Here is a 26079-nt window from a genome sequence, read left to right as displayed (position 1 = left end):
TGTGATTGCCATTGTACATATGTACGTATATAAAGAGTCCTTATCTTTTAGAGATATATACTTTAGTATATAATATATACTTTAGTAATTACAGATAAAGCAACTGGGTATCTGGAATTTGCTACAAAATCATCTTGGAGGTGGGGAATGAAGAAGTGGGTAGGGATATAAATGAGACAAGAATGACCATATGCTAATAGTTGTTGAAGCTGGATGATGGATACTGGAGAGTCATGGGATTTCATATATTATTACCTTTACTTTGAGAGAGATATATATATACATAATACATATTATATATATATTACCTTTAATATATGTATATGTATACACATGTATATATGTGTGTCATATATATACACGAAAATGTCCAGAATACAAAGATTTTTAAAGTCTGACAATGCTAAGTCATAAGGTAAATGAAGGAAAGGGAAATTTTCATACATTGCTGAAACAAGTAAAAATTGGTATAGCTCGTCAATTCCTCATGTACAATTCTGAAACTGAAAAAGTTCAGAAAACAAAATTTTTTGGAACCCATTTGACTGCAAAATCTGACCTGAACTTTATGTGGCTATTTATAATCTTTATTCCTCTTAGTGTTACTATCCATAAAATATTACTCTATTTGATTATGTGATATGGTCAACAGAATACTTGCTGGGAATATTCTGTAATATTATATTACATTCCAAAAATTCTGAAATACATGTTGCCAAAAAAATTTAAAGAAGAGATTTTGTACCTGTACAACCACTTTATTTTTTTTAATTCTTTTATTAGGTGGTCTTTTTTAAAATTTAAATTCAATTAATTAACATAGAGTGTTATTAGTGTCAGAGGTAGAGGTCAGTGATTCATCAGTCCTATATAATACTCAGTGCTCATTACATCAAGTGCCCTCCTTAATGTCCATCACCCAACCACTCCAACCCCCCACCCCCCTCCCCTCCAGCAACCCTCAGTTTATTTCCTATGATTAAGAGTCTCTTCTGGTTTGTCTCCCTCTCTGATTTTGTCTTGTTTTATTTTTACCTCCCTTCCTCTACGCTCCTGTTTTGTTTCTTAAATTCCACATATGAGTGAGATCATATGATAATTGTCTTTCTCTGATTGACTTATTTCACTTAGCATAATACCCTCTAGTTTCATCCATGTCTTTGCAAATGGCAAGATTTCTTTTCTTGGGGGGGAGGATGGCTCTTGTACAACCACTTTAGAGAGCAACTTGAGATAATCTTGTAAAGATGAAATGGGCATACTTCACAACTTAGCAATTCCACTTTAATGCATGCACTAACTTATTTACATCTTTTCAACAGAAAACGTATATTGTCAAGGTTTGACTACAGCATTCTTTGTAATACTGAAAATTAGAAACATCCTAAATGATCATTAGTAGAAAAATAATTGTGGTTTGGTCATATGCTGGAATGTTACATAATGGTTACATTAGGATCTGTAAGTATCAATATGGATGGATTTCAAGAAATAAGGGTGAGTGAAAATTTACATAACAATGTCCATAGTTTACTATTTATGAATATTTCAAACTATTCAAAACAACAAAATACATTATTATAAATACAAATATGTGTGGTAAAGTATAAAAATATAGACTGGAAAGATACACAGCAAATTTAAGTAGTGGCTGCCTGTGGAGAGTTAACATGGGGATTAGAACTATGGAGGGGAAAAATGTTCCATCTTTTATAGAATACTGATGAAACCTGGGTAGAAGAGGTTACATTTATCTCATCTTCCTCCACATATCTTTTTTTACCCTCAGAGGTCCAGGATGAGACTGCAACTCTTCCAGCTGAATCAGTATTTCCATAGTCCTAAAACAAATCACTGTTCTTTATGTTCTTTGGGATTTGATTAGCCCTAGGGTGAATCTCTGGAAATTGTTTGAAACTCCACCACTTTAGGAGCATCTGGCTGGCTCAATCAGTGGAGCATGTGACTCTTGATCTCAGGGTTGTGAGTTCGAACCCCACGTTGGGAACACAGATTATTTAAAAATAAAATCTTTAAAAAACACACACACAAAACTCTACCATTTTAATACACACTAGCCCAATATTTAAGAATAGTATATGTAACACATTTGATGCTTGAGAATCCTAATATTGGAATTCTGTATGCTAGAACTCCAGATTGCATACAAATTCTACACAGTAACTCCAGAGTTATAAGCTATAAGCTATATAAAATGAATACAAATTTGTCCCACAAGATGAATCAAGAGAGAAGAGAATATCTGGACTGGAAAAAAAAAATCCAACAGATATACATATTTAGAATAATAAAATTGCTCTATTAATATTTTTATTTTCTATTTATCAGCATAATATCTAAGGAAGTATTATTTATTCTAATGTATTAAAATATAATTTCATAAAATAATTGGTCATATTTACTTCAAGTTTTCTTTTTAATTTAATATGCACTTTCATCAATTAATGTTCAGTTGCCATCCACAAAAATGAAAATTTTGGTAGAAAATTTTTATGAAAACCACATTTTCACAATGGATCATGGCTGTGAACCTTTTAAAATAATTCTTTTAAAAAGTACCTGCATTGGGGCGCCTGGGTGGCTCAGTTGGTTGAGCGACTGCCTTCAGCTCAGGTCATGATCCTGGAGTCCCGGGATCGAGTCCCACATCGGGCTGCCTGCTCAGCGGGGAGTCTGTTTCTCCCTCTGACCCTCCCCCCTCTCGTGCTCTCTCTTTCTCTCTCAAATAAATAAATAAAATCTTAAAAATAAATAAATAAATAAAAAGTACCTGCATTGACAAATGGGATTCCATCATATGGGACATACTGAGATTTCCACATCAAGCGTGTAGCTGGCTTGGCTGGGCTTGGAGATTGGCGGGTCCCCCAAACACTCTGTGTTTGCTGCTTATGAAATGTTAGGACACTTTCTAATTCAGTCTCACTTACACAGTAGCCACGGTATGAATCTCCAATTTTCTGCATGTAGTAGAAATTAAATAACAAAATTATTAGCAAGTATGTTTCATTGTACAAAAAATTTAATGAAGTGGTTGTCCAAGATAAAAGACTCATCAGTTTTCGGGCGCCTGGGTGGCTCAGTTGGTTAAGCGACTGCCTTCGGCTCTGGTCATGATCCGGGAGTCCCCAGGATCGAGTCCCGCATCGGGCTCCCCGCTCGGCGAGGAGCCTGCTTCTCCCTCTGACCCTCCCCCCTCTCGTGTACTCTCTCTCTCTCATTCTCACTCTCTCAAAACAAATAAATAAATAAATCTTTAAAAAAAAAAACTCATCAGTTTTCAAAAGAGAATGTCATTCTCCCCTCAGATCAATGATCTTGTACAACCAGTGTATCTGATTTGCTTTCAACTAGCATTATCAAATAGATATTCTCCAATATTTGTTAGAGAATATAATGTCAAACTCATGGCCACACCATCAGTATCAAAATCTTGCTTGAGAGAAATAATATTTAGGAAGGATAGTTTGAAGAATATATTGTGTATCTATTCTTCCATATATTTAAAATTCTACCCCTTTTATGCCGATCCAATCAGATCGGCATAAAACTAGCCATAGAGTACTGGTTCCTGATGGGGCTTCTTTTGCTAAAATTAATTTTGAGGGGCGCCTGGGTGGCTCAGTCCTTAAGCGTCTGCCTTCGGCTCAGGTCGTGATCCCAGGGTCCTGGGATCGAGCCCCGCATCGGGCTCCCTGCTCCGCAGGAAGCCTGCTTTTCCCTCTCCCGCTCCCCCTGCTTGTGTTCCCTCTCTCGCTGTGTCTCTCTCTGTCAAATAAATAAAATTTTAAAAAAATAAATAAATAAAATTAAATTAATTTTGATAGGACATGAATCTTTTTGAAAGCCTATGAAAATTGTGATGGTATCTCCTAAATGGTATCAAAGAATTTGCTCATTATATCAAGATTCTTTTTAAGAAGATCCTTCTCTGAGAGAAAATCCTGTCTGAACTTAGTACCAAAAATAGATAATCATTTTATTTTATGGAAATTAACTTAATTACTTTTATCTAATGGAAACAGACTAACTGGGTTTTCTCTTTTTGAAATGTAGATGCTTAAATTATAGACAAGTGTATGTGTACATGTGCACATATATGTGTGTGTGTGTACATACAGTTCATTAAGATAAACATTTCTTACTTCCATTTTATGGTTACATTCTTGTTTTTCTTTACTCTTTAGTTCCCATTTTAATTTCCACCTTGCTAATATATTTTATGTATTTTTGTAAGCTGTCTTCATTCTTCCTGAAACAAGGAAGGTGTAAATAAATCGTGTAAATAAATTGATATTATCTACCCATAAGCATGTAAGTAACCCTCAACGAAAGTAGAAGCTTTTTCTATACCAAAAGAGAAAAATCTATTAACTGTGATCTCCTACACTAAAATGCATACAGACCTAGAACTGACTCCATGTATGTTTCTCCATTAAAGGGAACAAGAGCAGAGATGTGGGACTAGGAATCTTTTTACTAGACTAAATTTTTCACCCTGCAGGAATACATTTAAAAAGAAGAAGGTATAGGGGCGCCTGAGTGGCTCAGTTGGTTAGGGGTCTGCCTTCAGCTCAGGTCATGATCCCAAGGTCCTGGGATCGAGTCCCACACCGGGCTCCCTGCTCAGCAGGGAGTCTGCTCCTCCCTCTCCCTCTCCTTCTGCCCCTTCCCTGGCTTGTGCTCTCTCTCACACTCTCTCTCTCTCAAATAAATAAAATCTTAAAAATAATTATTTATTTATTTATTTAATTAAGGAAGGTATCAAAATACTGTTGTGGCTGTACTTTGGGTCATAATAAGAAGAGATAATCTGATGCCAAGCAATACATTATCTCCAATTTCCCCTAAAAATAACAAAAATGCCTATGCTTACAAATATTTTTCTAGCCCAGATATTTCTGCATCAAAATATCGACTACAGGGGCGCCTGGGTGGCTCAGTCATTAAATGGCTGCCTTTGGCTCAGATCATGATCCTAGGGCCCTGGGATCAAGTCCCACATCGGGCTCCCTGCTCCATGGGAAGCCTGTTCTCCCTCTCCCACTCCCCCTGCTTGTGTTCCTGCTCTCGTTATCTCTGTCTCTGTCAAATAAATAAATAAAATCTTTAAAAAAATAATGACTACAAATAAAAGTAGAAACATAAAGTCCAGCTTATTAACATTTTTTAACAAATAAAATGAACAGAGTTTATAATGTTGTCAATGAAAGGAAAAATTCAGAATTAGTACAATATAACCAGGTCTCTATCAGAAGATAAAAAGTTTAACACAGTTTTGAAATTTATTCAACTAGTGCATTTTGTTCAAACCTAAAAAATGCTTATGGAAAAACATAATTAAATGAAAAGTCAAAAAGTAAAAAGGATTATTAAATACACATATATATTTTATTTTTTATTTCTTTATTTTTTTTAAAGATTTTATTTATTTATTTGACAGAGAGAGATAGCGAGAGCAGGAATACAAGCAGGGGGAGTGGGAGAGGGAGAAGCAGGCTTCCTGCCGAGCAGGGAGCCCGATGTGGGACTCGATCCCAGGACCCTGGGATCATGACCTGAGCCGAAGGCAGACACTTAACGACTGAGCCACCCAGGCGCCCTACACATATATATTTTAAAGACTTTACTTATTTAAGAGAGAGAGCATGAGTGGAGGGGAGGGGCAGAGGGAGAGGAATAGGGACAAGCAGACTCCCCAATGAGTGTGGAGCCCAATGTGGGGCTCAATCCCAGGACCCTGAGATCATGACTTGAGCCGAAGTCAGATGCTCAACAGACTGAGCCACCCAGGTGCCCCTATTAAACAATATTTTGAAGGAAAATGCAGAAAACATTTCTTCAGCCATTAACCAAAATTGTTTTTCACTATTGATACAGCTTAGGAGATTAGAAAGACTCCTTCACTGATGGAGATATTCATTCTGTTGGACAGAATGAAACTATAAGAGATTTTAACTAGTTTCTTATAAGATGTATGACATGAGGTAAGCCACACAATGCAAATTGTTGTAAAACAAGGTGATTTGACTACATAATTGCTAATACTTTAACGTCTATAGCATTCTGTAAAGTTTATAATAACAATTTTAAAAACCCTCATCAGGGGCGCCTGGGTGGCTCAGTTCTTAAGCATCTGCCTTCGGCTCAGGTCATGATCCCAGGGTCCTGGGATGGAGCCCCATATCGGGCTCCCTGGGAGCCTGCTTCTTCTCTCCCACTCTCCGTTTGTGTTCCCTCTCTCACTGTGTCTCTCTCTGTCAAATAAAGAAATAAAATCTTTTAAAAATAAATAAATAAATAAATAAATAAATAAATAAATAAATAAATAAATAAAAACCCTCATCAGGGACACCTGGGTGGCTCAGTAGGTTGAGCATCTGACTCTTTTTTTTTTGAGCATCTGACTCTTGATTTCAGCTCAGGTCATGATCTCAAGGTCCTGGGATTGAGCCCTGCAACAGCTCTGTGTTCAACAGGGAGTTGGCTTGAGATTCTCTCTTTCCCTCTACCCCTTACCCTGCTCACGCTCTCTCTCTTTCTTTAAAATAATAAATAAATCTTTAAAAAAAAAAACTTTCATCAAACAACAGTAATAGTTCCTTTTGGAAACCAGTGAAAAACTGTAACAAAAAGTGTGAGGGAAAAAATCTATCTACCTACCTATACATACAGACTTTCATAAATATGACTTAGAAAAGCAACAATAGTAAAAATGTCCTACTCAGTATAATACATCACATCATTAGACTTTATTATTAGAACTTTTCACAAAATATTAAAACTGAAGTAATGTTTTCCCCTTCTATTTTGAAAATTTGTTTAAAATAATGAGGCATTTTAATAATTAGTCATCATCACGTATGGTTTACATGTACAAGAGCATGGTCCCTTCCCTCAAAAAGTGTATAGTCTAAATGCTATGTAATGATGAACAAATAATTAAGCAAATAATTTACAACAGTAATGACAATAAATACCAAAGAACTTAAAGAGATAAATAGGTAAAAGCTAAAATAATCATTATTTACAGAAAAGATATATAGGACTTGCATTAGGATTTAAAGAATAGTTAGAAAGGTAAGCAGAAGAAAATAAAATATATTAGGAAATGGAAATAAAAACAAGTCAAGGCAGAGAGAAGGGAAGATTCTGAAGTGTTTGTACAAAGTAGGAAGATAAGGCTAATAAGAATGAATGATGAGCTGCAGAAAAGTAGTAAATAAAGTAGGATAAAGTAATACCAGATTATGCAAGACCTTGAAAGCTATGTATAGTGGTAAATGATATGGAAAAAATAACACTGAACTTACTGGGCAATGAGAAAAAAATAATGAAAGCAATATTTAAAGACAAGTAGTTTTAGAAAACTAGATAGTAGGGCCCAGAAATGGAAGAGTCAAAGAGATTAGAAGGAAGGTTGTCACTATAATTAAGTTCAAGGTGGAGCGCCTGGGTGGCTCACTCGTTAAGTGGCTGCCTTCAGCTCAGGTCATGATCCCAGAGTATTGGGATTGAGCCCGGCATCAGGCTCCCTGATCAGTGGGAAGCCTGCTTCTCCCTCTCCCACCACCCCTGCTTGTGTTTCCTCTTGCTGTCTCTCTCTGTCAAATAAATAAATAAAATCTTTTAAAAAAAAGTTCACGGTAACACAAGTCTGTGGAAGAGGTAGCCCAACCACCTCACAAAAAAAGAGAGATACTTTAAATGAAAAACTAAAAGAATCAGGTGACTACTTTAGTATGGGAAAGGAAGAAATTAATCTAAAACACTGTGCCATGGGGCGCCTGGGTGGCTCAGTTGGTTGGGGGACTGCCTTCAGCTCAGGTCATGATTCTGGAGTCCCAGGATTGAGTCCCGCATCGGGCTCCCTGCTCAGTGGGAAGTCTGCTTCTCCCTCTGACCCTCCTCCCTCTCATGTTCTCTCTCTATCATTCTCTCTCTCAATAAAAAAAAAAAAAATCTTTAAAAAATAAAACACTGTGCCTGAATGTCTAAGGAAAAGGTATTTGTCATTAAACAGACAAGGAATTTAGGAAGTAGAGCTAGTTGTGACATGGTAATTTCTGTTTAGCACATGGCGAATTTGATGAAATTCAAGTAAAGCTTCGAGTAAGTAGCTTGAGATCTGGGGCAAGACAAAGGGCATAATTAAAGAACCAGTGATATTGATTTCGAAATCATTTTTATAAAAATGAGAGGTGAAAGTTAACAAAGTTGATCAGCTTTCCAAGGGAGAAAATGTAGAGAAATAAGACAAGGTCAAACAGCAAAACTTAAAGAGTTTCCATTGAGAATATGAAAAGAAATAAGCAAAAGTAAAGAAAGAGAAGTGATGGTCAAAAAATAAAAAGTAGAAAAACATGATAATGAAGTTTCATGGAAGACAATAGAAAAGAGCTGTAAGAGAAGAAATGACAGTGAAGTATGAAGGGATTTATATGATCTCTGCTTTAACAGAGCTTACAATCTCTAAGGAATAAAAGAATAGATGAGATCAGAGTTAGCACAAACAAAGTATTACAGATACAGTCTATTAGTTGTACTCAAAAGTGGACATTTTGGGATGCATTATAGTGATAATCAATTTAGTGATTCTAGGTAAGGATTATTTTTAACTCACCTCACAGCTCCTAAGACGGCAGGCCCACATAGGTGTATTAGAAGAAAGTGGCTGGAGAGGAGCCAGAAACGGTTCTTCAAGCATTCTGGGACAAGGGAGGAATAAACATAAATATATATTACAAGTTACACACACACAAACACACATACAACATTCAACTGTTTTATCCCCTTAGCCAGTGTTACAGACAATATATTGAAGTCATCAATAAGAAACTGTAATAATAGGGGCACCTAGCTGGCTCAAATGGTATAGCATGCGACTCGATCTTGGAGTCATGAGTTCAAGCCCCAAGCTGGGTGTAGAGTTTACTTAAAAAAATAAATAAATAAAATCTTTTTTTCTTTTTTAAGATTTTATTTATTTATTTGACAGAGAGAGAGACAGCGAGAGAGGGAACACAAGCAGAGGGAGTGGGAGAGGGAGAAGCAGGTTTCCTGCTGAACAGGGAGCCTGAGGCAGGGCTCGATCCCAGGACCCTGTGATCATGACTTGAGCCAAAGGCAGATGCTTAACGACTGAGCCACCCAGGTGCCCCGTAAATAAATAAAATCTTAATTGTAGTAATAATAGAGTTGGTGGGTGTATTAATTATAATTTTCTTTAAACATCACTATTTTATTAACTGCTAAAGCAAAGGCCTAAGTTTCTTCTTCCAAATATTTGTAGCCCCAACAAATTTAAGAGTTTTATATATCTCCCTCAAACTTATTTTGTAGTCTTCTCATTATATAATTGTTTTTCATTTAACAAAAAAATGAGCCAATAAAACATCTTCAGGTGACTTGTTAAGAGTTAACATATTATGTCAAGCTCTAAGACTAAATGTCATAAACATTGTGTTAATTTTTAAATATTGTCTTAAACAGTTAAAAGAATATAAATAATTCAAAACCTATGTCTATATTTGCCTAAATTATTATAAACAATGTTAAGGCAAAAATAAAAGCTGAAACATGTTAACAAAAACACTTAAATACTTTACCAGAGAAATTAAATGCATAAAAAGATGATGAACCATTAAACATTCTAGGAACTAGAATGGATATTTCTTTATTCTAAAAACCCTATCAGTGGGGCACTTGGGTGGCTCAGTTGTTAAGCATCTGCCTTCAGCTCAGGTCATGATCCCGGTGTTCTGGGATCGAGCCCTACGTCGGGCTCCCTGCTCCGTGGGAAACCTGATTCTCCCTCTTCCACTCCCCCTGCTTGTGTTCCCTTGCTCACTGTGTCTCTCTGTCAAATAAATAAATAAAAATCTTTAAAAAAATTAAAAAAAATAAAAACCCTATTAGTGTCAGATGTTTTCAAATTGCTTCAAAAGATAACAGGCAAGGGGTGCCTGGTGGCTCAGCCGTTAAGTGTCTGCCTTCAGCTCAGGGCATGATCCTGGGGTCGTGGGATCTAACCCTGCATTGGGCTCCCTGCCCAGTGGAGAGCCTGCTTCTCCCTCTCCTTCTGCTGCTCCCCCTGCTTGTGCTCTCTCTCTCTCTCAAATAAATAAATAAATAAATAAAATATATATATAAAGATAACAGGCAAGTGTCACTGAGGAAAAGTAGCACTTTAGACATTATGGCTTCTAGGATAGTCTCCTAGTTGCCAAGATGCAATTAAAATAATTAAAGCTATTTGATAATTTGATGAGTTTATTCTATTTCCTGAATTTCTGATCTTTTCTATAGTCAGCCCACTTTAGATATGATAGTTAAAAAAAAAATTTCCATGATAATTTCAAAACATGAACTCCTCTTTCCCACTGACTCACCTGGCCACTGTCTTTTTGGGTAATGTGACAGATGCTTGTGGATGAAGAGTGTAATTACTGGTATTATCCGCTAGAACATCCACTCTTACAGTTGGTAAATTTCTATCACTGGGTTTCTCTTCAGAGACATCTTAACAGCAGTAACAAGAACAAAGCAACATCAGTATCTTGAATAAGACCACGAGAATGTAACTAACTAGGACTCATACATTTGAAACAGGAAAGGCAAGATATATTCTAAAGATAGCAAAACTTATAATGCTTTGAGAATTTCCCTAATAACTTGTTTAGTTTCAAATTATAATACTGAGTACTGAAATTTTGTAATTAAATTTTTGAAGCTTATACTGAACAGCTAGGATATAAAAGTGGTAGAATAGTTATGTTAATAGTTTCATAATATATAATGTAAATGTAAAACTTTTTCATTTTTTTAATTTTTTTAATTTAAATTCAATTAGCCAACATATAATACATCATTAGTTTCAGACTCTTTTTCATTTCTATATATGTTTATCATTTTGTCTGCAAACTTCTTAAGTTTTAACTATTAACAAAGGTGAAGAATCATATCACTAAGGTAAAAATATCTACTCTAAAACATTAGCTATGAATGAACAATGAAACAGTGTAGCTATGGTGTTAGAAAAGAGATTGAAAAAGATGGAAAAGGAAGGGAAGTAAAAGAAGAGAACTAACAGGGATATTATCTAATAGGTTAAGAAAGAGTAAAAATATGGGGAGCATAATTCTCCTTTCTGAATCTGAAGGAAAAAGAAAAGAGGAAAAGAGCAAAGAGGATGAAAAGAATAGTTAAATAAAAGAGTAATGAGTCACATGGCTAACAATAATATTGATAAAAATATAAATGTAAAAATTTCTTCAAAGCTATTAGCACTATATTCTTGTTATTGTTGCTGTTATTATTACTGTTATTGTAATAAAGAAGAATTTATTTTATGCTCACTGGTCATTTGGGAGGAAGCAAGAGTCAACCAGCTTCACAGAATTCCAAAATGAAATAGACAGCTAACCTAGACAGGAGTTGAAAAATGAACTTGAAATTTATTTGGGCTAAGAAACTTTTTCTAATTATTCAGTTCACAATCTTACCAAAGAGATCAATTTTAGCACTGACTTTCATGAGGTGATTTTTCTGAAATATACATTTGTTCTTTAAAACATTCTCAAATCCCTTATATCCCATGATTACTCACCCCGAGGACTATTCACATCCACAAGCTGCCCCTGAGGTATAATCACTTGTGCCATTCCTGTCTGGGTAGATGGAATTACACGTAGCACCTGTCCATTTTCTGACGGGTTGGCAACAATCATCTTGGAAGCATTAAAAAAGAAATCAAATGCATAAGCCAACAATGATTGAACAGAATTATTACTTAAATAGATGATTAAAGACATGCCTATCTGTATGGTAGATACTATCATTTCCCTCATTTTGTAGATGAAAACACTGAGGTACTTAAAAATTTTTTTCCAAAGTTTTGGAACTGGTAATTGGTAAAGCTAGGATTCAAAAAAAGCAGTTTGACCCTATGTCCTATGATCTTAACCACCTATGGTCTTAATCATTACACATGTATGAGGTCTAATTACTTAATAATGTGAACAAGGCTCTGACTGGACTTAATATATTTACTTTTTTCTACTTACTATATTATATCCCTATGTGTTTGAATTATTTGTGTAGTAATCATTTGCTCATTTTAAGTCACTTTCATTAGTTTAAAACAGTACCTTGTTATATGTCTAATTAAATAAATTTATTTTTATATCTCTGAATTTATATATTTCCTGTCTTGGTACATAAGGAATACCACAGAATGCCCAAAAAGTCTGAAAATATAAGAAAAATCATTTATTATTTCCTTTTTTTCCTTCAGTTTAACAACTGAATCCATTATATTAAATTTAGAGAACTGTCAATTAAAAGGGTGTCTGAAGCTGAAGAAAAACAATTTTAAGCCTATCATTTGAAAAATAAAACTAATATATTATTTGAAAATAAATTTATCCTAAATTTCCAGACTTTTCAGACACCCTGTAAACTTTATTACCTAATACACTACTCTTCTATTGACACAGTGTTACTGTTTTACCGAAAGTCGCTAGCCTCAATTCTCCCTCAAATAATATTTTGCAATCATTCCAACCCACTTTCCAAGACTGCCTTTTTGCTATGTAAAACATGAAAACATTACTGATGCCTGATAGAGACTGCAGTCCTAGTTTTAAGAGGGTCATTTGAGAAAATTTTAATTTGGAAAAAAAAAACTAAATTTGAAAAAAACTTCAACAAAGTAGATGCTTTAAGTATAATCGTAAACATCTCCCAGAAATTAAGAGTAGGAATTGTTTCCCTCCCCCAATGCTTATCAAGTTTCTTGAGATAAAAATATCTTGACTACCTCTTATCACTTCATCATGAAAAAGCAACTGTAAACTCTGATGATGATAACTGCTTTACATTTGTTGAGTGCATACTAAGTGACAAGACTTTACATGCATTACTGTATTTAATCCTCATCACATGTATATGAAGCATATACATTTTATACTTTAGAATACTGTCATAAGAGGTTATACAACTCATGCAGATAACAGAGTTATACAGTGGTGAGTTGAAATTCAAACCCAAATTCAAACAACTGTTCTGTACTGCTTCCCATTATCTGATGATGTTATTTAACCTAAAAAAAAAGACAAAAAATACTGCTGGACTTTAAAAGGCAACAGTAATAACACGATTTTAAATTCTTTTCTCCTAAATAAGATTAAACGTTTGTGAAAAATATTCCATTCATTCTTAGAAAATAAGACTGCTCTGGTTACTACTAAATCCAAATAAAACACATATATTTACAATTTATTCAATCATATGAAAATTTCATAATTAAGAATGATCTGTGGAATATCGTCTTAATTTTGAAAATATGTTTCCTATGCATAGTGGAGAAGAGTCTCCTCCATTTCCTCTTTCTTAGCTAATTCTACCTGGTACCTAAAAAACTATTTTCAGTTCATGTAATTTGATAATGGTGACAATAATATTACTTTTCCTATTCAAAAAAAGTTAATTATCTTTAATCTTTGCTATGAAAACAGAGTTTTGAAAAGTCATCTGTTGCAATGCATTCTATTTGAGGCAGACCATAAACATTATCAGAAAACCTTGAAAAAAAAAAGAAAACCTTGGCTAATAAGTAGTCATATTTACTGGGCTCTTTGTGTACTGTACAATACATCTAATAGATCCAAAATACCATCCCTGCTTTGCTTTATAACTTCTTCATCTGTTGCAGATTCACTCACTACTGAATCTTTACTACTTCCTTGATAACTTCTACATTAAAAAAACATTAAAAAAACATTAAAAAGAGCTCCATTTGGTGGAAGATGTTGAAAATGGGAAAGACCATGCATATATAGGGGCAGGGGTTTTATGAGAAATCTCTGTATCTTCCATTCAGTTTTGCTTTGAACCTAAAACTGCTCTAAAAAATAAAGTCTATTAAAACAAACAAAAACCCTGAAAAGTTCCACTAAGTTTCCCAAAACATCACCACTTTCTGATCATTGGTTCTTTGAAGAAAATACTTTTTTTTTAAAAAGATTTTATTTATTTATTTGAAAGAGTGAGACACAGCGAGAGAGAGAACACAAGCAGTGGGAGTGGGAGAGGGAGAAGCAGGCTCCTTGCTGAGCAGGGAGCCCAATGGGGGGCTTGATCCCAGGACACTGGGGTCATGACCTGAGCCAAAGGCAGTCGCTTAACGACTGAGCCACCCAGGCGCCCCGAAAATACTTTCTTATACTCTATGTTTCTTACTCTTATTCCATGCTTCATGCCATAGGTTTTCTATTTCATAGCTTCAGATAACCCTCTGTATCATCTCTTACCCCAGACAATGTAAAATCACCGTTATGACCATTTTGTAAAGAAAGTTTAATAAAATTGCAAAGAGAATGGGAACTCTAACATTTTTTAGACTCAAACAAATAAATGACTTTAATGTGCTTTTTAAGAAAGCTACCATGTGTAAAATGATAACCCTTCATACAATAGCATATAGATTAACTCTAGAATGCTCTAGACTAGAAACAAAAGAGGGATTAATTTTAGGTAAAATGGTTGCTCACTTGTGATGTAATTTATAATTGAAATTATAATTTTTGAAATAATTTTTATTATGTAATTAATAAGTATCCATTGTAGAAAATTTGGAAAACAGGTAAACAAAAGATACATTATTCTTCATATTATTAATGTAAGGATATTCTTATTAACCAGAGAGAAACTTAGAAGTTTTTCTCAGTAATTCTCTTTAATTTCAATCAAAACCATCTTTTATTTCTTCTATTCAAACTATAAACTTGGCCATGAATACTTCAGCTAACAGTTTAAAGCAGCATTCTCACCTTTATATGCATGACACATATATATCTACCCATCAGCAAGTATGTCTAACTGCCAGTATACCACTGGTACCTCCACTGCTTTCTTTTGCTTCAAGAAGGCATACCAGCCTGTGGTATAAAGTCACTAAGCAAGTTAGTGACTGATAGGTAGATAAAGCAATAACCTTGAGTTCAGTCAAAGGTATACAAAAAATAAATATAAGTTACATGTAAACTCTGGCACTAGTACAGATTTTGATACATTTCCAATTGATCTTAAAGTGACAATGTACCTAGATGGAGTGACTGGTAAATAGTGGTTTAACGTTCTATTAGTAGTCCTAAAAGAAAATCTTTTGAAATCTTCGCATAACAAAATGAACGTCATGGAAACAGTATTTTCAAAGCAATGCAAGTCAACAGTTTCAAGAAATTAAGGTCATCTAGTAAGGTTAATATATTTTGCTAAACAGCATAAAACTGGTTATTTATAAAATACACTCGTAATGTATGGTGATTAACATAATAAAAAATTAAAAAAAAAATACACTCACCATTTGTGCATTAGAATCCCCCAATGACTGGAGTTCATATTGAATAGGCTGCTCATTTTGGTCCACTAGATGGAAGTGTTCTGCAGAAAGAGTCTGTGTCTGAGTCAGGGCCCCTGGTATATTCTGTGATGTGAGTGAATTATCTGCTTCATGAGAGGTGATGGGTAAAACTCTAGGAGAACCATTCTGTCCAAAGGAAGGATCCCTGGAGTCCATACAGGTTAGATGCTTTTGCAAAGGAAAAAAAAAAAGCACATGGGTGTTTGTAAAATATGTCACAATTTGTATTTTTTAATTTTTTAAAAAGATTTTTTATTTTTATTATGTTCAGTTAGCTACCATATAGTACATCATTAGCTTTTGATGTAGTGTTCAATGATTCATTAGTTGCATATAACACCCGTGCTCATCACATGTGCCCTCCTTAATACCCAACACCCGGCTACCTCATCCCCTTATCCCCCCCTCCTTTCTGAAACCCTCAGATTGTTTCCCCGAGTCCACAGTCTCTCATGGTTCATCTCTCCGTCCGATTTCCAACCCCCTTCATTTCTCCCTTCCTTCTCCTAATGTCCTCCATGCTCTTCCTTATGTTCCACATATGAGTAAAACCATATGATAATTGTCTTTCTCTGCTTGACTTATTTCACTTATATAATCCCCTTCAGTTCCATCCATGTTGATGTAAATGGTGGGTATTCATCCTTTCCGGTGACTGAGTAATATTCCATTGTATATATGGACCACATCTTCTTTATCCATTCATCTGTTGAAGGCCATCTCGGCTCCTTCCACAGTTTGGCTATTGTGGACATTGCTGCTATGAACATGGGGGTGCATGTGCCCCTTCTTTTCACTCCATCTGTATCTTTGAGGTAAATACCCAGTAGTAGTACAATTGCTGGGTCGTAGGGTAGCTCTATTTTTAACATCTTGAGGACCCTCCATACTGTCTTCCAGAGTGGCTGCACCAGCGTGCAGTCCCACCAACAGTGTAGGAGGGTTTCCCTTTCTCCACTTCCTAAAATTTGTTGTTGCTTGTTTTGTTAATTTTTGCCATTCTAATTGGTGTAAGGTGGTATCACATTGTGGTTTTGATTTGTATTTCCATGATGGCTAGTGATGTTGAACATTTTTTCATGTGTTTGTTAGCCATTTGTATGTCTTCTTTGGAGAAATGTCTGTTCATGTCTTCTGCCCATTTTTTGACTGGATTATTTGTTTTTTGGGTGTTGAATTTGAGAAGTTCTTTTTTTTTTTAAATATTTTATTTATTTATTTGACAGAGAGAGACACAGCGAGAGAGGGAACACAAGCAGAGGGAGTGGGAGAGGGAGAAGCAGGCTTCCTGCGGAGCAGGGAGCCCCATGCAGGGCTCAATCTCAGGACCCTGAGACCAGGACCCGAGCTGAAGGCAGACGCCTAATGACTGAGCCACCCACGTGCCCCGAGTTTGAGAAGTTCTTTATAGATCTTGGATACAAGCCCTTTATCCATAATGTCATTTGCAAATATCTTCTCCCATTCTGTGGGTTGCCTCTTAGTTTTGTTGATTGTTTCCTTTGCTGTGCAGAAGCTTTTTATCTTGATGAAGTCCCAAAAGTTCATTTTTGCTTTTGTTTCCCTTGCCTTTGGAGATGTGTCTTGAAAGAAGTTGCTGTGGCCAATGTCAAAGAGGTTACTGCCTGTGTTCTCCTCTAGGATTTTGATGGATTCTTGTCTCACATTTAGGTCTTTCATCCGTTTTGAGTTTATCTTTGTGTAAGGTATAGGAGAATGGTTGTTTCATTCTTCTGCATGTGACTGCCCGATTTTCCCAGCATCATTTATTGAAGAGACTGTCTTTTTACCATTGGATATTCTCTCCTGATTTGTTGAAGATTAGTTGACCATAGAGTTGAGGGTCCATTTCTGGGGTCTCTATTCTGTTCCATTGATCTATGTGTCTGTTTTTATGCCTATACCATGCTGTCTTGATGATCATATAGTTTGAAGTCAGGCATTGTGATGCCCCCAGCTTTGGTTTTCTTTTTCAACAATCCCCTGGCGATTTGGGGTCTTTTCTGGTTCCATACAAATTTTAAAATTGTTTGTTCCAGCTCTGTGAAAAATGTCGATGGTATTTTGAAAGGGATTGCATTGAAAATGTAGATTACTCTGGGCAGCATAGACATTTTCACAATGTTTATTCTTCCAATCCATGAGCATGGAATGTTTTTCCATCTCTTTGTGTCTTCCTCAATTTGTTTCATAAGTGTTCTGTAATTTGTAGACTACAGATCCTTTACCTCTTTGATTAGGTTTATTCCTAAGTACTTTATGGGGTTTGGTGCTATTGTAAATGGAATCAATTCCTTAATTTCTCTTTCTTCAGTCACATTGTTAGTGTATAGAAATGCAACTGATTTCTGTGCATTGATTTTGTATCCTGCCATGTTGCTGAATTGTAGTATGAGTTCTAGTAATTTGGGGGTGGAGTCTTTTGGGTTTCCACATAAAGTATCATGTCATCTGCGAAGAGAGTTTGATTTCTTCCTTGCCAATTTGAATGCCTTCTATTTCTTTTTGTTGTCTGATTGCTGAGGCTAGGACTTCTAGTACTATGTTGAACAAAGGTGGTGAGAGTGGGCATCCCTGTCATTATGTTCAGTTAGCTACTGCATTAGCTACATCATTAGCTTTTGATGTAGTGTTCCTGATCTTAAGGGAAAAGCTCTTAGTTTTTTCCCCACTGAGAATGATATTCGCTGTGGGCTTTTCACAGATGGCTTTTATGATATTTAGATATATTCCCTCTACCTCTATATTTTGAAGAGTTTTAATCAGGAAAGGATGCTGTATTTTGTCAAATTCTTTTTCTGCATCAATTCAGAGGATCATATGGTTCTTTCTTTTCTTTTATTAATGTGCTCTATCACGTTGATTGATTTGCGAATGTTGAGCCACCCTTGCATGCCAAGAATAAATCTCACTTGGTCGTGGTGAATAATCCTTTTAATGTACTGTTGGATCCTATTGGCTAGAATCTTGTTGAGAATTTTGGCATCCAAGTTCATCAGGGATATTGGTCTATAATTCTCCTTTTTGATGGTGTCTTTGCCTGGTTTTGGGATCAGGGTAATGCTGGCTTCATAGAACGAGTTTGGAAGTTTTCCTTCTGTTTTTATTTTTTGAGACAGCATCAGTAGAATAGGTATTATTACTTCTTTAAATGTTTGGTAGAATTCCCCTGGGAATCCTCTGGCCCTGGACTCTTGTCTTTTGGGAGGGTTTAGATTACTGCTTCAATTTCATTACTGATTATTGGTCTACTGAGATGGTCTATTTCTTCCTGTTTTAGTCTTGGTAGTTGTTTTTTTTTAAGGTTTTATTTATTTATTTGACAGAGAGAGAGAGAGAGACAGTGAGAGTGGGAACACAAGGAGAAGGAGTGGGAGAGGGAGAAGCAGGCTTCCCACCGAGCAGGGGGCCTGATGCAGGGCTCGATCCCAGGACCCTGGGATCATGACCCAAGCCAAAGGCAGATGCTTAACAACTGAGCCACCCAGGCACCCCTCAGTCTCGGTAGTTTATGTTTCCAGGAAGGCATCCATTTCTTCCATGTTGCTTAATTTTTTGGCATATAGTTGCTGGTAATAATTTCTAATAATTGTTTCTATTTCCTTGGTGTTAGTCGTGATCTCTCCCCTTTCATTCATGATTTTATTAATTTGGGTCCTTTTTCTTTTCTTTTGGATAAGTCTGGCCAGAGGTTTATCGATCTTATTAATTCTTTCAAAGAACGAGCTTCTAGTTTCATTGATCTGTTCTACTGTTTTTCTGTTTTCTATTTCATTGATCTCTGCTCTAATCTTTATTACTTCTCTTCTCCTACTTGGTTTAGGTTTTATTTGCTGTTCTTTCTCCAGCTCCTTTAGGTGTAAGATTAGTTTATGCAATTGGGATTTTTCTACTTTTTTGAGAGAGGCTTGGATGGCTATGTATTTCCCTCTTAGGACCACCTTTGTAGTATCCTACAGGTTTGGGAGATGTGTTTTCGTTCTCATTAGTTTCCATGAGTTCTTTAAGTTCTTCTTTAATTTCCTGATTGACCCAATCATTCTTTAGCAAGATGCTCTTTAACTTCCAAGTGTTTGAACTCCTTCCAAATTTCTTCTTGTGATTGAGTTCCAGTTTCAAAGCACCATAGTCTGATAACATGCAGGGAATAATCTCAATCTTTTGGTATTGGTTGAGACCTGATTTGTGACCCAGCATGTTGTCTAGTCTGGAGAAAGTTCCATGTGTATTCAAGAAGAATGAGTATTCTGTTGTTTTAGGGTGGAATGTTTTGTATATATCTACAACGTCCATCTAGTCCAATGTGTCATTCAAAGCTCTTGTTTCTTTGTTGATTTTCTGCTTAGATGATCTGTCCATTGCTGAGAGTGGAGTGTTAAGGTCTCCTACTATTAATGTATTATTATCAATATGATTCTTTATTTTGGTTAACAGCTGGCTTATGTAATCGGCTGCTCCTATGTTGGGGGCATAGATATTTACAATTGTTAGATTTTCTTGTTGGATAGATCCTTTAAGTATGATATAGTTCCCCTCTACATCTCTTACTATAGTCTTTGGTTTAAAATCTAATTTGTCTGATATGAGAATTGTTACCCCAGCTTTCTTTTGAGGTCCGTTGGCATAATAAATGGTTCTCCATCCCCTCACTTTCAATCTGGAGGTGTCTTTAGGTTCAAAATGAGTCTCTTGTAGACAGCATGTGGATGGGTCCTGTCTTTGTATCCAATCTGCAATCCTGTGTCATTTCATGGGAGTATTTAGGCTGTTCATGCTGAGAGTAACTACTGAAAGTTATGAATTTAGTGCCATCATATTGCCTGTACAGTCCCTGTTTCTATAGATTGCCTCTGTAAATTTCTGGTCTATATTACTCTTGGGGTCTTCTTTTATAGAATCCCCCTTAATATTTCTTGCAGGGCTGGCTTGGTGGTCACATAGTCTTTCAATTTCTGCTGGTCCTGGAAGCTCTTTGTCTCTCCGTCCGTTGTGAAGGACAGCCTTGCTGGATAAAGTATTCTTGGCTGCATGTTCCTCTCATTTAGTACCTTGAATTTTTTTTTTTTTTTTGAGGAACTGAAGAACGAATTTGTTTATTGAGGGTAAGGGTGCAAGCAATATAAAAATCAAAAGCTTATCTGACTTTTCTTTCTCTGCTTCTCAAATGGGGGTTGGATTTTATTTGTACATTTTCTAAGGGTCCCAATCTGCTCATGGAATCCTTTATACAGGGGGAAGCTGTGGGGCAGATTCCTAGAGACCCTTCGGGAGAACTCTCATTGGGTGGGCAGGAGTGTTGCTCATGTTGCCTACTTCTTTCCCTTCTGCTTCATGTGTATTACAAAATAGTCATTGCATGCGATGGTGAGCCCAGCAATTAGAGAGAAGCTCTGGAAGCCCACTTTGCCGTCTCAGCACTGGTCCAGGTCCTTCATTATTTTGTGCACGGCCAGAGGGTCTTTTTGATTTTCCAAAAATCCAGGGAACTCCTTTTCCATGAGTACTCTCAGGTCCTCCTTTGTTAAATAGCCTTTATCCCCAGCAAACTTGTGAAATGTGAACATCATGGTTTCCATGGCGTGTTCCATTTGAGATGGCATTTTGGTGAGGTCTGTTGAAACCTTGGCCCGAGGCGCAGCTGGGACGATTGGCTGGCTGGGACGCACGGCCAGTCAGTACCTTGAATATTTCTTGCCAGCTCTCTCTGGTTTTCTAGGTCTCTGTAGAGAGGTCTGACGTTATTCTGATGTTCCTCCCTCCATACATAAGAAATCTTCTCCCCCCCGCCCCCCCGGCCCCAGCTGCTCTCAGGATAGCTTCCTTGGCTCTAAGATTAGCAAGTTTTACTATTATATGCCAGGGTATTTGTCTACTTTTATTGATCTTGGGAGAGGTCCTCTCTTGCCTCTTGGACACAAATGCTTGTTTCTTTCCCCAGATTAGGGAAGTTCTCAGCTATGATTTGCTCAAATATTATCTTCTAGTCCTCTCTCTCTCCACCCCCTCAGGGATCCCAATAATTCTGACAATGGAACATTTCATGGCATCATGGATCTCTCTAAATCTGTTCTCATGGGCTTCTAGTTGTTTATCCCAGTCTTCCTCAGCTTTCCTTCCTATCAGCTTATCTTCTTAGATCACTAATTTGTTCTTCTGCCTCATTTACCCTGGCCGTTAGAATATCCAGTTTAGACTGCATCTCATTCGTAGCATTTTTAAGTTTGGCCTGATTAGATTTCATTTCTGCCCTAAGAGATTCTATATTGTTGCTAATGGTTTTCTCAAGACTAGCTATTGCCTTCATAACTGCTACCCTGAAGTCTATCTCTGACACCTTGCTTATACCCCTAACCATTAGGTCTGCAGCAAAGGCCAAAGTCTCTGGTTCTTTTCTTTGTTGGGAGTTCCTCCTCCTAGTCATTCTGTTGAAGGATGGTTCAGGGAAAGTACAGAGTCCAAAATATCAACCACGACCCAAGCAAGATGCAGCCTAGGAAAATATGGAGTGGTTGGAAGCCACCACCGAAAAAACAAAGCCAAAATGAAACCGGAGAATAAAATTTATAGAATTAAAAAAAAATTTTTTAATTAAAAATTAAAAAAAGGGGGGGAGTGAAGGAAAGGGGGATACATATAATCCCTCAGTCTGGACAAAGTAGGGTGTTTCAGTTTTTCCTGGGTGTATTTTGTTCTGGTTGCTAAAGGGCACTACTTCCCAAAATTACAAGGAAAGTGAAAGTAAAACTGGTATATATAATATTGAAAAGGGAAAAAGAGACTACACTAAAGCATATATCTATATTTTAAAAATATAGGTGTGAAAAAATAAAAGCTAAAAAGTTACTATGAATTATAAGTTGATATATTGAAAATCTGGTTGAAATGAGAAAAAGGTAAAAAGAAAAAACAGAAGCATAAGAATAAAAAGAAAAAGGGAGCTGTATCTGAAAAATACACAAGCTGTTAGGCAATGCCTGGAGCTCAATATACTATTTTCCCCTGATGTTGAGGTTTTACAGTTTTATGGGGGTTTTACAGTTTTATGGGGGCCCTAGGGTTGGCTCCTCTTGTTCTTCCAGCCTGTCTTCTGGGGGAGGGGCCTGTCACACTGTTTCTCAGGAACGCTGCTTGGGTAGAGTTGCCCTGCCTCTTGTGGGGGGGCGGGGAGGCTAGGCTCCGTGGAAACTGGTTTTTTAAGCTTTGGTCCTCTGGCAGCTTTCTGTGCCTCTTCTGAGGGTCAGAGCAAAAATGGCCACACCCAGATCTCTGTCCCAGAGCGGAGAAATCAGTCTGCTCTTCTCTGAACCCTCCGGAATACACAGTCTCCCTTTCTGTAGGTGCTGCTGAAAACTGCAGCCTCCTGTGAGGGGTGCGCGCCCACAGCAACCTTCTCAGTGGTCGACCCAGGGGCCTGGGCTTGTCTCTGCCCTTTGTGCTTCTAAAACCACAAGCGGTCCTGGGTCCACGCACGTGCATCCGCAGCGCCTGGATTCTGTCTGAGTGCTGCTCTAAAGCCCTTTCCCAGCCATTACCACTCTGAGTTTTTGTCCGCTCCGGTACAAGACACTTTTGCCTGCATATTCATGACTCTGCCCTTCCTACCTCGCGAGAGGCAGCATTTTTCTGCTTGTAGAGATCCAGATATATATGCTTACATCTCAGGCTGATTTCGTGGGTGTTCAAAATGGTTTGGTAGGTATCCAGCCAAATTCAGGGGACCAGCTGAAACAGGGTCCCCTACTTCTCCGCCATCTTGTCCCCCTCAAAAGATTTTATTTTTAAGTAATTTCTACACCCCAATGGGGCTCGAACTCACAACCTCAAGATCAAGCGTAGCATGCTCTACCAACTAAACCAGCCCGGTACCCCTAATGTTACAATTAAAAAAAAAAAAAGAATGTTTATCAGCCACTGTGGGAAACAGTATGGAGGTTCCTCAAAAAATTAAAAATAGAACTACCCTATAATCCAGTAATCACACTACTGGGTATTTACCCAAATATACAAAAACACTAATTCAAAGGGATACAGAAACCCTTATGTTTATAGCAGCATTATTTACAATAGCCAAATTATGGAAACAGCCCAAGTGACCAATGACTGACGAATGGATAAAGATGTGGTATAAGACACAACGGAATATTACTCAGCCATAAAAAAAGAATGAAATCTTGCCATTTGCAACAACATGGATGGAGCTAGAGAGTATAATACTGAGTGAAGTCAGTCAGAGAAAGACAAATACATGATTTCACTCATATATGGAATTTAAGAAACAAAACAAATGAGCAAAGGGAAAAAAGAGAGAGAAAGAGAGAAACCAAGAAATAGACTCTTGATAATAGAGAATATACTGATGGTTACCAGAGCAGCGAGCGGGGGGAGGTTGGGGGGGGACCATGGGCAGATGGGCTAAATAGGAGATGGGGATTAAGGAATGCACTTGTTTTTGGTTTTGTTTTTTTGTTTTGTTTTTACAATTTTTTAAAGTAGGCTCTATGCCCAATCCAGGGCCCAAACTAACAACTCTGAGATTAAGACCTGAGCTGAGATCAATAGTCAGATGCCTAACCTTAGACTGAGTCATCCAGGTGCCCCAGGAGTGCACTTTTGATGAGCACCGGGTGATGTATGAAACTGTTGAATCCATATATTATACACCTGAAACTAATATAATATGTTAACTATACTGGAATTTAAAATAAAATATATAGAATTCTATAATAAAAATGGAAAGATTCATTTTTCAGTTAATTATTCACTTCACTTTTTTTTTTTTTAAGATTTTATTTATTTATTTGGCAGAGAGAGACACAGCAAGAGAGGGAACACAAGCAGGGGGAGTGAGAGAGGGAGAAGCAGGCTTCCTGAGGAGCAGGGAGCCCAACGCGGGGCTTGATCCCAGGACCCTGGGACCATGACCTGAGCCGAAGGCAGACGTTTAACCACTGAGCCACCCAGGCGCCCCTCACTTCACTTTTCATAAGAGTTGTCAATTCACACAGACTGATATAGACAGAAAGCAGTTCTTAAGTGAAATTGTTGATTTTTTATATTTTATTTCAATTTTACTGAAATAAAGTTGTCCATGGGAACACAACCTGAAATCATGATATGTAATTCAAAATACAGATTTTTCTTTATATATAGATTTTTATGAATACAAAATTTTATAATATAGAGCTTTACTTAAAAATAAAGCTCTATATTAATTAAAAGTAAAGCTCATATTATAAAATTAAACATATGATAGAATTGTGGATAAATTGTAACAGTCTTAAATACATTAAATATAATACTATTTCTTATATATTAAAAAGTTATTAAATGGGGGCACCTGCATGTCTCAGTTGGTTAAGTATCTGCCTTTGGCTCAGGTCATGATCCCAGGGTCCTAGGACTGAGCCCCACATTGGTCTCCCTGCTAAGCAGGGAGCTTATTTCTCCCTCTCCCTCTGCCTGCCACTCCCCCTGCTTATGCTCTTTCTCTGTCAAATAAATAAATAAAATCTTTAAAAAAAAAAGTTGTTAAATGGAATGGAAAAAAGTTCCCAGTTGAATTCCTACCTCATATACCTGAGAATCTGTTTCTGATTCTTCAGAATCATTATGGTTGACTCTTAGCGAATCATTAGATTGTTCCATGCTGGTATATTCAATTCCATTTTCTTCTATTATTTAATAGCTGAAAAAAAATTTAAGTATCTGCTTAAAGCACTTAACATTTCTATGGAATGTTTGTCTTAAATCTCACATTTCCCCTCTGTTACCCCATACAATTCAGGTTAAATCATTTCCATTCTACAGATTAATAAACATTTTTTTTTAAATGACTTGCCAAGGCACCAGAATACATTCAAAGCAAAACAGAGATTACCATTATGTAGTTCCCTCAACCTACCCTTAATTACACTCAATGTACTGATTGATTAAGATTGTTGTTATGGGACAGATATTTTTACCCTTTCAAATACTTCTAAAATTCTTATTTTACAAATATTTAATGCAAATAAAGGTTCTTAATTTTATGAGTGGGGCATGCACTATTGTAGCAGTAGATACTTTTAGAAAAGATATTTTGGTATAGACAGAAATTATATACACATAGTGTATAGAAATTATATAGAAATTATATACACATAGATGATAATACACATCATACCACTAATACTGGGTTGACAAACTTTAAAAATGAAGAAATATGTATTCCAAAATGTTTGAGCCATTTAGGCCTAGTAAAGTGATTAGCTTCGGTGGTGATTTTGTCTTTACACACACACGCGCATGCACACACACATGCATGCACACTGCCTACTGGGGATATTTGGCAACGTCTGGAAATATTTTTGGTTGTCGGAACTGAGAGGGAAGTCCTACTAGAATCTAATGGGGAGCAGGGGTACTGCTAAATATTTTGGAATGCTCACAGCAGCCCCCACAACAAAGATGTCAGTGATGCTGAGGTTCAGAAATCCTGGCCTAATATATTACAGTGAATACTGGATTCTGCATTACCTGAAAGGAATGATGATTTAAGTCTCAAAATTGGAGTAAAGTCAAAACAAAACTGGTGAAGAATACCACTGAAAAATTTATAATATAAAATAAACTTCATAGAACCCACACATTTTATT

General features: G+C 36.6%; 1 protein-coding gene and 1 pseudogene across 10 annotated transcripts in view; both read right to left on the bottom strand.

Annotated features, from left to right (window-relative positions):
- The window catches only part of CARF (calcium responsive transcription factor), a 96400-nt gene that overhangs the window by 59876 nt on the left and 10445 nt on the right, over positions 1-26079 (bottom strand). For 7 of the 10 annotated variants that reach the window (XR_003519113.2, XR_003519110.2, XR_003519112.2 and 4 more), the window contains exons 2-7: positions 25013-25130; positions 15386-15613; positions 11630-11750; positions 10413-10542; positions 8645-8729; positions 2792-2981 (exon numbers count right to left, since the gene is read on the bottom strand). Coding sequence is in view for 1 of the 10 variants with exons in the window: in XM_027589444.2 (XP_027445245.1) it covers positions 2792-2981; positions 8645-8729; positions 10413-10542; positions 11630-11750; positions 15386-15613; positions 25013-25090 (832 nt within the window). In the remaining 9 variants the exon portion in view is untranslated. Of the gene's footprint in view, positions 1-2791; positions 2982-8644; positions 8730-10412; positions 10543-11379; positions 11447-11629; positions 11767-15385; positions 15614-25012; positions 25131-26079 lie in introns of those variants that run through there. The other 3 variants (XR_004819972.1, XR_003519117.2, XR_003519118.2) reach the window with 3 other exon arrangements.
- On the bottom strand, positions 20525-21177 carry LOC113919773 (annotated as a pseudogene).

The sequence above is a fragment of the Zalophus californianus genome, chromosome 3 (genome assembly GCF_009762305.2).
Source record: "Zalophus californianus isolate mZalCal1 chromosome 3, mZalCal1.pri.v2, whole genome shotgun sequence".
In the NCBI taxonomy this organism is placed as follows: Eukaryota; Metazoa; Chordata; class Mammalia; order Carnivora; family Otariidae; genus Zalophus; species Zalophus californianus.
The sequence above is the reverse complement of the archived record's forward strand: the minus strand, read 5'-3'. Positions and strand labels throughout refer to the sequence as shown.